Source organism: Callithrix jacchus, chromosome 16, assembly GCF_049354715.1.
Source record: "Callithrix jacchus isolate 240 chromosome 16, calJac240_pri, whole genome shotgun sequence".
Lineage (NCBI taxonomy): Eukaryota > Metazoa > Chordata > Mammalia > Primates > Cebidae > Callithrix > Callithrix jacchus.
In genome coordinates, this window is record NC_133517.1 from 17,771,866 (window position 1) to 17,786,753 (window position 14,888).

The 14,888-nt window shown below is 38.9% G+C and overlaps 1 protein-coding gene across 19 annotated transcripts in view; it reads right to left on the reverse strand.

Moving 5' to 3' along the window:
• Positions 1-14,157, reverse strand: part of ASPH (aspartate beta-hydroxylase) — a 228,804-nt gene extending 214,647 nt beyond the window's left edge. For all 19 annotated transcript variants that reach the window (XR_013527858.1, XR_013527857.1, XR_013527856.1 and 16 more), the window contains exon 1: positions 13,864-14,157. Coding sequence is in view for 13 of the 19 variants with exons in the window: in XM_078352518.1 (XP_078208644.1) it covers positions 13,864-13,984 (121 nt within the window). In the remaining 6 variants the exon portion in view is untranslated. The remainder of the gene's footprint in view (positions 1-13,863) is intronic.
• Between the last annotated feature and the right edge of the window lie 731 nt (positions 14,158-14,888).

Genomic DNA, 14,888 nt, shown 5'->3' on the forward strand with positions numbered 1-14,888 from the left:
ATTCAGTCTGCAGCTCAGCAGTGCTATAGAATTGGGAGTCATCAATTGATTGTAGTTAAAGTTACGAAGAGCATGCAGCATGGGATGAGAAGATAATGAAGCAAAAATCCTGGGAAGAGTATCCTTTAAGGAGTAGATAAAGGAAAGAAACAAGAAGAGTCTAGTGGATTTACTACTAAGGTAGTATCTGCTGACTTCAGACAGAGACAGCTGAAGGGAAGAAGAGCAGGAAAGAAACTCACACTACTCAGTTGTAATATTTAGCTCAGTAGGGTAGTCACAGTAAAAGGTTTTGTGGGTTTTGTTTTGTTTTTCTTTACATGAGAAAGACCAAAACAAGAGGTCCATACTGTAGGAAGGAATGGAGAAGGAGACTTCTCAGAAGTTAAGTAATGGCTTAAGATATATGAGAAAATGGCATCCCAGCTCACTGGGGGTTCCTCAGAGAGGCCCAGCAGTTCTGCCTGAGGCTTTGCCTTTCCCTTAGGTGGGTGGGGTTCCAGCCCAAAGGTCCCTAACAGCTGCGACTGCCAAAATTAGTAAGTTCTGTGCTGCTGGCTCATCTCTACTCAGCCATCACCCTTCTGGGTCTCCTCTTTAGTCTAAAGAAAGAAAAGAGGTTTTACCAAACTACGATAAGATATATCTCAAAAACTCCCAAAAAGGATAGTTTTGCATCCAAATTGGAGCAGTATCTAAGACGCTCAACTGCACTGGCTTCAGATCCTGTCTACCCACTGGAGCAGGGGTACCCAGCCTCACCTCAGCAGGTCCCCAATGTCACGCGCCATGCAACAAACAAGGTAGCTCTTAAAGAATGTCCTCTGGTTTCTATGCAAATGGGAGGGCACCGTCAGTCACAGCTGAAGGATAAATAGTAAGTTATTGGCTGAAGTTGTTGAAGATGTGAAATAGCTGGTACTGAAAATGTGAGTACGCATAAACTAAAAGCACATTAAGACCACAAGGCATTGCTGAAGTACCAGCTGAGCAGGAAGGCCCTGAACATACACAGTTTATTTCAAGTTTACTCCAAATCAGTAAGTACTTAAGCTAGCGAACTGAGCTTTTACTCAATGTTACTCTATCCTACTCAGTCATCTTAAATGTCTCACTGATGACAAGATAATTCTAAAAACTAGCTTGGATACTTATTAACACAAATAGTACACTACTTTTAGAAAAAAAACAATAAAATGGATACAAGGGACTTCAGAGCTTTCACCTTCACACGCATCAATTTCATTTTTAAAATATTCTACTTCTATCATGTTACAAAGCAAATATGTGATTGAAACATTGGGCAATGTTTGGATCCATGCCAGGCTCCCTAGGCCTCCAGGTCTATTTACTGGTTACAAGTAAACAGATTGATAAGCTAGAAAACACCAGTCAAATAAATCTTAAGACTCAAGAAAATAAATTATATTTTGGTCATGAAGAAAGTTTAATTTTTAACAAACCAATGTACCTATTGCTAGTTATTACCATTTAAGGAGGAAAATTAGTATCATATCAAGTCAATTAAACCAAATTGCTTGTATCAAATGGTTACCTTCTCACAGATATTAAAATACCCCATGTATTTTATAGAGAAAGAATTTTTACTTTAATGAACTCAGTAAAACATTCTTAGTGTCTAAAACAGCTAAAATTTAAAGAAACTTAGTATTTAGTGATTTTAAATGGAATTTTATTACGAGTTAATAACAGACATATAATAGCTACATTCTTTTCACAAGAAGCACAGTTAAAATCATATACGACTTTTTGCCAGTAAGTTTGAAACTTCAAAGACAGAAAATGTTTTAGAAACTATAACTTACTAAAATATACCTACCAACAGAAAATATAACATAGCCAACCTGACTCAAGAAGAAATAAATTTTAAATAGTCCTGTAAACATTTAAAAAACAAACCAGTTTCCCCTCATGCCTACCCACACCTCACCCAGTGTGGGGGGTGAAATGACAAAAAGGTTAAGATGAGTTTTACCAGATAACTACTTCTATACAAACTATGACAAAGAACAGAAAAAGAAGAAATCCTTGAAAATTCATCTATGCAGTCAGAATATAACCTTGACAATGAAACCAAAAAAGAAAATGTTGGGTCAGTTTTGCTCATGGATCTATTAACTAACCCTAATACTGAAAATATATAAAACCACCATGCTGGATTCTTCCCAGAAATGTAAGGATGCTTTTAAATTAGGATATCTATTGTTATAATTTACCACCTAAAATATGGGAGGAGAAAAACCAAATATATAACATTAGTTGGTACAGAGAAAATATTCAGTACTAATCATAATACCTAACAAAGTATGGGGAAAAGGAGAAGCAGGAAGAGGGGAGAAGAGAGGAAAAAATGAAGGAAATTACAAATCCACATCTAAGATAAACACAGATGCAATAAAGCAATATATACAAAGGATAATTCAAATCAACCAAGTAGGACTTTGAGTGAGAAGAAGTATTTGACAAAATTCTCAACCTAAAAATACAAATTCCCTCAATCCAATGAAAAGCATCTACAAAACACTCTGAGTTAATATTTTACTTCCTTAATAGTAAAATACCAAACACTTTGTAACTAAAATCAGGAACGAAGCCAGAATGTCTACTCTTATCACTGGCATCCAACATGATACTGGAAATCCTAACTAGTGCAGTAAGGCAAGAAAAGACTAGAAAAGAAGTAAGACTGTCTCTCTTAATGGGCAGCATGATATTTACATAGAAAATCACAAAGAATCTATTTTTTAAAAAAACTACTAAAATAAATGAATTTAGCATGATATAAGGTGCACATATCCGTTTTATGTCTATATATTAGCAGCAACTAATGGGAAAATGAAGTTTTAAAAATACCATTTCTAATAGCATTGAAAAGAATAAAATATTCAGAAAAATGCTTAGCCAAAAAAAAAAAAAAAGTGTAAAAAGATCTCTACAGCAAAATCTACTGAAAAAAGGCCGAAGGAAACTAAAAACCTAACAAATGAAGAAATATACTACTATCATGAATTAAAATGTGCAGTATCAGTGTGATTAATGCTCTTAAAGTTGGTCTACAGAGTCCATGCAATTCTTTTTTTTTTTTTTTTTGAGACGGAGTTTCGCTCTTTGTTACCCAGGCTGGAGTGCAATGGCGTGATCTCAGCTCACCGCAACCTCCGCCTCCTGAGTTCAGGCAATTCTCCTGCCTCAGCCTCCCCAGTAGCTGGGATTACAGGCACCCGCCACCATGCTCAGCTAATTTTTTGTATTTGTAATAGAGACGGGGTTTCACCATGTTGACCAGGATAATCTCGATCTCTTGACCTCGTGATCCACCCGCCTCGGCCTCCCAAAGTGCTGGGATTACAGGCTTGAGCCACCGCGCCCGGCCGAGTCCATGCAATTCTAATCATAAACCCTAGCATGCTTTATTCTGTGCAAATTGACAAGCTGATTGTAAAATGTATATGGACATACAAAGTACCTATAATATTTAGAGCTATTTTAAAAGGAACAACAAAGTTGGAGGATTTACACTACCTAGTTTTAACACTTACTGTATAGCTAGAGGAATCAAGGTTCTGTGATAAAGCCATAAGGACAAATAGATAACAAAAAACAGAAGGGCCCAGGAACAGACTTAAACTTACACTGTCATTTGCTTTTTGACAAAGGCACCAAAATCAGTCTGATGATGAAAGCAAAGTCTTTTCAACACATGGTGCTAGAACTGAAATTCCACATAGAAAAATGTAAATCTAATCCAAAGTTAATGTGAAAATGCTCATCAACAACCATAAAGACTACAACTATAAAACTTCTAGAAGAAAACAGAGGATAGCTTTGTGACTTGAGAATGTAGTTTCTTAGAACACAGAAATCAAAAACAGAAAATATAAATATCAACATTATAAATTAAAAAAATGACAAGGTAAGTTATAGACCAGGAGAAATGTGTGCTTTATATATCTGAAAAGAACTTCTACCCAGAATATATAAAAAATCACAGCTCAGGAACAAAAAAAACCAATAAAATTAAAAATGGGGAAAAGAGAAACTTCACTAAAGATAATGGGTGTAGCCAATAAGCACAAGAAGAAGTGCTTGATATCATTAGTCATCAGGGAAATGCAAATGTAAACTACAGTAAGAAGCCACGGTACACCCACCAGAATGGCTAAAATTAAAAAGACTGACACCACCAAATGTTGGTACATATGTAGAACAACCAATGCCACACATTGTCAGTGGGAGTATAAAATATATTGTACAACTATTCTGCAAAAGAGTTTAACAGTTTCTTAATAAAACTAAACATACACCTACCCTATAGCCCAGTAATCCCTCTCTTGCTTAAGAGAAATAAAAACATATGTCAAAAAAGGCTTCTATAATATTCATAGAATTTTATTCATAATAACTCAAAACTAGGAATAGCCCAAGTATCCACCAATAAAAGACTGGGTTAACAAACTGTGCTATACAAAATGGATGGAGCTGGAGGCCACTATCCTAAGCAAATTAACACAGGTACAGAGAACCATGTTCTTATTAATATATTAATATTATGATATACATATTAATAATTATAAGTGGGAGCAAAACATCGACTACCTATGAACACAAAGAAGGAAACAACAGACACTGGGACCTAATTGAGGGTAGAGGGTGAGAGGAAGGTAAAGATAGAAAAAACTACTTAGCAGGTACTATGCTTATTACCTGTGTGACAAAATTATGCCAAACCCTTATGACATGTAATTTATCCCTGTAGCAAAACTGCACATGTACCCCTGAACCTAAAATAAAAGTTTTAAACAAAAATGTGCTATGGTCAGGCACTGGAATACTATTTGGCAATAAAAAGGAACAAGTGACTGTGTATACAACATAAATGAACTCAAAAATATTATGAGTGAAAGAAGCCTTTACAAAAAAAAAGTACTTGCAAAAGGAAGTTCTAGAATAGACAACAATAATCTATGGTCAAAAAATATAGTACAATGGCTGCCTCTGATGGCAGAAGTGGTGGAAAGAAAGGGGCTTGAGAGAACTTTTCAGGGTGATGAACACAGTCTCTAATCTAAGAGGCTGTTGATTTACAAAAGTGGAAATGGATATAAAAACTCCTCAGATCAGACACTAATATTTGTGCAATTCACTATGTGAAAATTTTACCTGAGTTTGAAAACAACAAATGCTAAGCTCCAGTCAGCAACAGGCACATGTAAATATTTAGCAAAGTGAAATACATATCTGCAACTTACTTGGAAAGGCATGAAGGAATAAGATTCACTGGTAGTTATGACAAAGCAAATCTATCAAAATGTTATCTGCTATAGCATCTACGTGGTGGAGTCATTACAGAACTCTTTCAACTTGGATACATATTTTTAAATTTTCATTAAAAAATTTTTCATTTAATTTTCATTAATTTAAAAATCTGAACAAAAATGGGCCAAGTGTGGTGGCACACACCTGTAAAACCAGCACTTTGGGAGGCTGAGGCAGATAGATCACGAGGTCAAGAGATCGAGACCATCCTGACCAATATGATGAAACCCCATCTCTACTAAAAATACAAAAAATTAGCTGGGTGTGGTGGTGAGGTCCTACAGTCCCAGCTACTCAGGAGGCTGAGGCAAGAGAATAATCACTTGAACCCAGGAGGCAAAGGTTGCAGTAAGCCAAGATCATCCCACTGTACTGCAGCCTGGCAACAGAGTGAGACTCCATCTCAAAAAAAAAATAATAAATAATATATATATATATATGGATATATGGGGGGTGGAGGGGGAACCTATACTGAATCAAATAAAATATGTATATGACTTTTGGATAAGATTATAAAAACCGTCATAAGAAATTACAAGCCAAGCACAGTGGCTCAGACTTGTAATCCCAGCATTTTGGGAGGCCAAGACGAGCAGATCACTTGAGCCCAGGAGTTTAAGAGCAAACTGGCTAACATGGCAAAACCCCAACTCTACAAGAAATATCAAAATTAGCCATGTGTGATGGTGGACACCTGCAGTCCCAGCTACTGGGAAGGCTGAAGTCGGAGGATCAACACTGGAGCCTGGGAGGTCAAGGCTACCACAGCACTTCAGCCTGGGTGAAAGAGCAAGACCTTTTTCTTTTCTTTCCTGTGTCTCAAAAAAAAAAAAAAAAAAACAAGGAAAGAAAAGACAGAAGGAAAAGAAAAGTTGGAGCGGGGGGAGCGGAGAGAAAAGGAGAAGAGGGGAGGGGAGGGGAGGAGAGGCAGGCAGGCCAGCTGCTTGTATAGGAAAATTCGGTATTATAAACATCTGTATTTGTCCCAAATTGTTCTACAGATTCAATACAATGCCAGTAAAAATTCTTAAATATTTCTCACGAATGTATCTGATAAGCAGATTCCAAAATCTAGAGAAATGGATGAGGAAATGTCCCAAAGCAGCGAACACGACAGTGAAAAAAGGCAAGGTAGAAGAACACGCCCTGTCAGATACGTGGACTCACTACAAACCGATAGTGAGCAATTCAGTTAGGTGTTGCTTCCACACACCTGGAACATAATAGAGCCCCCATGTATTTATATACAAGAGGTGATGCTGCAGACTAGGGTAGAAAGATTACAATTCAATTAATGGTACAGGACATTTTCATTGTTCCTTTTTTTAAAAATACTGAATTAGATCTCTACTAACAAAACACACAATAAAACTATACCACAAAGTTCAGAGATCTAAATGTAAAAAAAAAAAAAGCAACATTTCAGATCTTTTAGAAGAAAATACAAGAATATTTCGTGACATCTGCATTACGTGTCTTACATAAAAGTATGAAGATGTGAACCATAAAGTAGAAACTAGAAAAATTCTATTAGTATATTAAAATCTTAAAATTCTGTTCAACAACATATACCATAAAAAATGAAAATGTGAGCAATCACAGACTGGGAGAAATTCTTTAACACAAATAATCAAAAGATTCGGGGCATAAAAAAAATTCTATATATCAATACTACAAATACAAAACAAAAATAGGCAAGATATATGAACAGGCAATTCATAGGAGGAAACACAAGGGCTACTCTTACCAGTAACTTCACGAGTAGTTAGAAAAATGCAAGTTTAAACCACCAAGCACTACTTCACACCCACTCAATTTGCAAATATTAAACTTTACCAAGTGTTGATAATGTGTTGATGGCACAGAACCAGCTCTTATTCATTGGGGGCAGAAGTGTAAGTTGATACAACCACTTTGGGGTTAAAAAATGGCAATATCCAGCAAAGTCTAATGTGTGTACTTTCTATGACCCATAGTTCCAATTCCAGATTATGCCCTGGAAAACCACTGAGACATGTATGCATGGGAACCGATAGGCACATACATGTTCAGGGCGGCATTATTTGAAAGAAAAAAACAAAGTGGCCTGCCATAGCGAGACGGCTAAATGAAAAGCAAGGCACACTCATATGGTGTAGAACTACATATGGGACAACAAAGAACTGGAGTTTGGAGGAATTTCAAACAAATGGTGTCAAAACAGTATGCCCTGTTCACAAAACTTTCAATACATGCTATATAGCATATACATATGTAAGTGTAATAGGTATATTTCTACACATAGGGATATAGATATACTTCCTAAGCAGTTTTCAAATACATTGTTTTAACAATAGAGTTTATACATGTGGCTACATAATGTGTGATGTGCAACCTGTTATATATTATTTTGCGCATATATATTATACCTACATTTATGATAATGACTATCGGTTAGGAAGGAATATCACAGGAGAGGAAAATCTAAGAATCTGATAAAGTTTCATTTCTTCACCTATATAGTGGGTACATGGGTATTCACTGCATTACTCTTTATACTTACTTATAGGTCTTCAATATGTACTATTTCAAATACAATTTTAAAGTGCAACACAGAAATATTTTTATTATAGAAGTTAGAGAACTACCTATCTGCCAAGAAGCAAATCAATGAAACAGCTTACAAAAACTTGGTGAAAAGCATCTTATACAAACTGACTTGATTCAAAGAACGGAAAAGTAAAGTTAAATGCTAGATATCTTTCAACAAATATCTACAACACAGATTTTGAGATTCATGTAAGTTAAAAAAAATTAACAGCTCCTAAATAAAATTTACAAGTGAAACTAAGACCAAAAGAGGCTTTGCAATATACCAAGACAACTGAAATGAAAGCAGCGTGTAAAAGATAGGGAGAAAAACTATATTAGAGGATAATAAATAAGAAACAGAAGTTACAGACAGGATAGAACAATAACATAACAGTGACTCCACACCATGGAATGGTAGAAATGGCTTGTCATGTAAAATATGAGAAAAGGCAGGTACAACAATGCTGGTTGTGAAATAAAAATCAAAGGATATTCTCCTACTTTAAAAACTGATCCTTGCTAGCTTAAGTACAGGATAAGTCATAGGTTCAACGTGTGGGCACACATGTTGGAGAGAAATGCTCACATTTCTCCAGGTACAGAGATAGTGGCTGCCCTTGGAAACCCTACTATAACTAGACAGCAACCACCCCCAGTCCCTAGCCGGCACCAAGTCAATTCACCAATGCTCTCAGCTCTGAAGCATACATAGTATCTACGGAAGATGATGACAGTCACATGACTAGGCAAACGACCTGGATCTCTCAGGGGACTGAATAGCCCAGATCTTCAAAAGATGATTTTCTTTTTAAAAAGATTTATTCGCCAAGGGAGCTCAACATTTCCTTCAAGTCTAATAGGTTACCTAGACCAAACCTGTCCTCAGCTGTGGCCAATTTGATAGGAACTAAATTACATCCAGTGATTTGCAATTAAAAGATAACCACATCAGCCAAAGGTAACCAAGACACATCCCTGAAAAACAAAGATCAAATACAAAACACAAGCCTGAAGCATCCCTCACATCAGGGGAATAAAATACTAAAATTTTAAAAATAATGATTACTATCAAGAAAATATCATCTTGGTTTCCAGCAGTACCACAAAAAAGTATAATTTTTTAAAAAGTTAAACTATACTATACTCCCACAGTGGTACACAGGAAGAAAGGAACATCCTGAATCCTTAGTCCTCTAATAGAAATGGCCAGAGCTGCAGGATGAAACCAGAGAAACTCATCACACCCACACGTGCAGTGCAGAGCAGATGCTGGCAGGTGATAATGAGGCAAGCAGCCCTTGCACCGCATTTCCCAATAGATGGCTGAGGCTTTTCCCCCGAGGTTTAGGTGGGTTGCAGATAGGGTGCACGTACATACAGGCTTTACTAAAGAGGAGTTTATTTGAAAAGCATTTTTGTGCCATGGTACAGAATGAAGTCATACCACTTAGAGGTGTTGCAGAAGTATCCAAGCCACAAACTAAGTTGCATATATTTACAATACTAAAACAGTGACTGGAATTGCCTCAAAAGACTAAAATGTATCTGAGCCTGGGTAAGGTAAAATAATGTTACAGATTTCTGAGCCATTAAAATCAAATCAGCAACTTGAAGGTTGATATGCAAATGCAAACTTACACCTCCAGAAGCAGAGAGAAATGTAGCAAATAGTCCTCAAAGCATAGTATAAACTCTGTCCCCAAAATATCCATTTACTTAAAACAGAGATGCTACTGAACATAAAAAATAAATAACAATAATCAAAAAATAAGTCAAAGCATGCAATGGCCTGATGACATCTATACTTTTATATTTGCCAGTTTTGCACTCACCCCTACTATTAGACGTACTTTAATGGAAACGACTGAGAAACACAGAGACATATGAAATTAGTATTAGTGATATTAAAACTCTGAAAAGAAAGTAGATAATAATTCTTTAGATTTAAAGAGGCTGGCAACAGATTTTTAGTGATTCTTAATTCTGGTTCTTACATACATATAATCCAGGTCATCAGATTCTACCAAACTGCACTATCTTTCTGGAGAAAAGGGTTCTTCTATTGGAACCAGAGAGCTCAGGGGCTATATATCTGATATTAACCAACAAGGAGATGGTTAGACCTTATGAGCCTTTTTATCCAAGTTTCTCTGTTTATAACTGGCTAAAAATGAAAATGTCATACATTCATTTTCTAAGAATCTCTACGAGACAGCTGATTTTAAAGCAAGACTAAAATATAGTCCAAAATATAAAACTTCTACTTCCACAGGCCACCAGAGGTTAACTGGTCTCTGGTAAATGTGTTCATAAACTCCCTCGGAGCATTATTTAGTGCTTGGTTTCCTATCATCTGGTCAGGGTGGACAAAATGCTCTTGAAACAAACGCAAAATAGTTGACGGTTCTTGCAGTGGAAGAATTATGGTCTTCCTATCTTTCCATCTTAGGATGACTAACGGAGGATTAAGCAATTGGCTCTGATGGTCTTTGGCTAAAGAAAATTTTGCTAGGGCCTCTTCATTCAAAAGCTCCACAATGCAATCAGCAGTGTACTGTATCCCTCAATTACTTAGTAATCTTAGAGACACTGAAAATAGAAAAGAAAAAGCTAAATTAAACTCAGAAGTGTTTCTAAATGACAAATATCCATCAAATGAAGCTGTTATGTTTTACAGGTAGTACATGAATGTATTTAATACTAATTAAGCCTAAACAAAAAGGTTGCTCAATCTTAACTGAGAGACCCTGAGAGAGTTAAGAAGTAGCTAAGAGTTTTTAAGTGCTTATCTATCAATAGTTTTGAGTATGTACAGATGGATTAAATAATAATAATTAAAAACTGCTGTTACACAACCTGAAGCTTCAAACTAGAGGGGACGTGTTCTACAGTGACACCTAGTGGTAAAAGGTAATGTAGTGTCAGGACATCCAGACAAAATAGAGTTGGAAAGCCGCTAGGAGATACAGGGAGGGAGGGAGGGAGCGATACTCAAAAGGGAAAAGCTAAACAAACAAACAGAAAACATGACACATACCAGTGTCTAAAAAATAGGCCCAAAAGGACATTTAAAATATTTTTAAATCAATAAATTTGAAAAAGGCTTCTCCTGGGCCCAAGTGGCCATGCAAGTCCAGTTCTATATGCAAATTAAAGGTAAGAAGTCTAATTTATTCACGTTTCTATATTAGAAAGAGTAAAACTGGGGGGAAAAAAGTAAAATTGAACCCTGTAGGGAAACATTTTATCATTTTTCAGCCTAAGCTGAAGAAAATAAAAAGCAGACACTTGCTTTAAAAATCTGTGTGATATAAATTCCCCAAATTCCAGCTTCCAAACATCACTTTACAGCAAAATGACCAGCAAGATGAAGTCTGGCCAGAAAAATAAGTAAACAAATCACCTTTTCCCTGAAAAGCATGTTTCAAATGACTGGGCCCATTTTCCCCCATACTTTTACCCAAAAACTTAAATAATAATGTTTAATGTGACCAAGGCCATCATCTTCTGACTCTCAATGCAAGACATCTCGAAAAACTTACTATTTGAACACATATACTTCTCAAAGTAAAATTTTCAAATACTGATTCAAATACAATTTTTGTCAAGGGAAATGAAATTGGTGATAGGACAAAAGCATAGTTTTCTCCAACAATGAAGTGTAGTACTCATGGAGATAGCCAGAAGAAGACTTGATGATCTAGTTCAAATCCATTTACATATTAGAGAACCTAAAATTCAAGTAGCATGGCAAAATGAATAACAGAAAACCCGGGTTCTTAGTCTTGATCTTCAAATAATTAGTCGAGTTTCCATGAACTAAACAACCTTCGATGAACTTGACAACTTTTCTAGGCATTAATTTCCTCATCTGTATGATTTGAGCCAGAAACTAAAGGGGTCTCACTCACAGTAATGCCACTGCTAAAAAGTCTTTGATTTTCCCAGTAGAAGGGAATGGTTTGCACAATGTCCATACCTTAACGACCAGGTAAACACAGCATTAAAAGAAAAGCCGGCTTTATCTTTCAAGTACAGCCTACTATACACACACACTATATTTTAACTGTTTAGGATGATGGAAGAATCCTGGTTTCATCTCCGGTGCCATCTACCTGGCAGAGAGTCAAAACTCAGTATTTACTGGAGAGGGTGGAGGGGGGATGGCTTTGGAAAAAGAATACTCATTACGTAACATGCAGGGCTCCGATATCAAATTTTGTTTGATTTTGCAACACAGGCATTCCTCCCTTTTACATATTCTTTTACATACTAAGTCTGTTTCATGACTATTATGCAATCAATGCATAAAACGCTTAAAACGCTGTAGATCCTCAAAGATGGACAGGGTTTGCTCTAAAATGCCTGATTATGAAAGTCGGGAGAAGTCAAGTCATTACATTTGCTAAACCTATCTCTTGCCTATTAACATGTTTCAAATATTTACTGGGTAGGGACAGAAACGTGACACATTTCCCAACATTAGTTCTCACCCACAAGAGGCCATATAAAGTGACTTCCTCAGATGCAATCAATCCTCTACTCACAAACATAAAAGATAAAATGGAACGAAGATACGCTTCATAAATAGCTACAAAACCTTTTGAAAACAACATCAAAGTCCTGTTCATCAGCTGTCTCTGTTTAGTGCCCTAAGAGGCATAACAGGTTCTTCTCATTTAGGAATGTTAAAAAGTGTAGCCTCAGTCAGCTGAGGAAATTAATCTGTCCCTCTGCAGGTTTAAGTAAGTGACATTAAGAACAAATAAAAAAGGAACAGAAGCTTTTACTCAGGTCAAAGGTGAATTAATATGTTGGCATTGAACTTCAAACTGTGTGTACCTCTTTACATTTCGAATACAAATACTAGTCCTTAGAATGTAAATTTGTGCAATGGATTTAATGCACTACTTTCTCCATTTAAATTTATTCATTCATTCACTATTCAAATATTCATTGAGCACCTATTACGGGACAGGAACATGGAGCTGGGGATACGGAGAGAACAAGCAAAAGACAACACACATGAAAGCAATAAAACAAGTTCAGATGGTGACAAGTGCTATAAAGAAAATACTACTTTGACCACAGCTATCAGATCATTTTCTTGGTCTATTATGAATGCATGATCTGTAGATCTTAACAAAGAGTCTAGTTTACAGCTCACATTCAAAACACATGTGTACTGCAGTTGGAATATCCTAAATGAGTCAAACGAAGTATAAAAGAATAAGAACCGCTGAAATATGAGACGAAACAGATTTAAAAATCTGTTCTCTCTGCTGTGTATGCACATGGACTAGGAGAAAGGTGAACATCCAATCGATTTTTCTTTAAAAGTGGTAAAAATAGAGACGTTTCTTCAGTATTTCATGACATTATGAGATATTTTAAAGGCAACTGTAAGCATGTTAAGAAAGCTACGTACAAACAAAAATATTAAAATTAATTTCCAAGAGCATTCAAATCACTCCCAACTCCCTCCCCCACGCCCCCAGGGGGGGGGCCCCACTTTCACCTCCTTTTGAGTTGCTCTGAAACGCTGCTGGTTAGGCAGGAACTCACTTTTCCTGACTTTGGCTCATTTTCAACTCCCCAAAACATGCAAGGCAAAGGATAAATTGTTCTTAGTCCCATGTTCCATTCCACGGAAAGCAAGAGACAGCCGCTCAGCAACCTCTGTCTCGGCAGCGCCCTGCAGGTGAAGGAACCGCCGAGAAGGGGCTCCCCGAGACCACCATCCCGAGGGCGCGGACCCGGGTCCTCCTGGCCCCTGGACCTCCCGCCAGGCCCGCCGAGTGCGGCCTCCGCCCCACGCGCCGAAAGGAGGAGCGACGCGGAGGATGGAGGAGGCGCGCGGTGGGACCTGGGGTGATGCAGCCACAGCGCCCGGCGCGCCACCAGGCTCCCCACCCGAGGCGCGACCCCGTAACCCAGCCCCGCAGGGCCTCTGACCTCTCCGGGGCCCAGGGCTGCTGCTGCTGCCCCCGCTGCTGCCCGCGCTGGTGCTACCGCTGCCGGAGCCGCCGCTGCTGCTGCTGTTGCCACTGCCCTTGGCATTCTTACGCGGGGCCATAGCGCGCTCCGCCAAGGCTGGCGAGGGTTGGTGGGCTTCCTCAGTGCGCGGGTGGACACACGCTACGCGGGAGCCGCTGACGGCGGCGGGCGCTGGAGCGAGTGCGGGCCCCTACTCCTGCAGCAGAGCCTGTGCCTCGGCACCGCCTGCAGCGCCTCAGAGGACTTTCACCCGCGTGCCGGCTGCGCGCGCCCGGCCTCGCGTGTGCGAACCTGTGACTCCCTCCCGGGGCGAGAGCGCGCGGCTCGCCGCCTGACGGCCACGCCCCTTCCCGGCCTCTCCCCGCCCCCGGAAGGCTGAGTGACGGCACCTGGGAGCCAATCGCAAGGGCCCCTATGAGGCGGCGGTACCTTGCCGCGCTCCCCGCCCCTGCACACTTGGGGCCGTTCGGGCGCGACGCAGCTGCCTATAAGCGCAAGCCTCTTTCGGCTTTCCAGTCTGTCCCCGGGTCCTTTGGAACGTGGCAAACGTGGAAGCCGAGAGGGCTCTCGCGAGCGTTGGCGGATTCTGCTCGATGGGGATGGGCCTGGGTGCGGTGCGGGGTGGGCGGACACGTGGGCCGCCCCGGAGCGGAGTGCGCCGCCTCTGGGCTTTTCACTGGGGATTTTGTCCCCTTTCCCTGTACTCGGAAAGGAAGGCGTGCAATCTCGCTTCTTACTAAAGAGATCCCTGTTTTTTGCCCTGATTAATACTAAGACATTTCTGAAATGGTGATATTCGGACTAGTTCAATGCTTAAACCATAGAAAGTTAATCCCTTTGGTGCTAAAGCAGGAATTTACTTCGTTTGCGCCATCAGTATTTTCAGAGACTCTTAGTTAAGGAATGAAAATGCAAATAAGACACAACAAAAGTTCATGTTCTTACCCTGGATGGCATCATCTATCTGAAATCTCTGCCTGCTT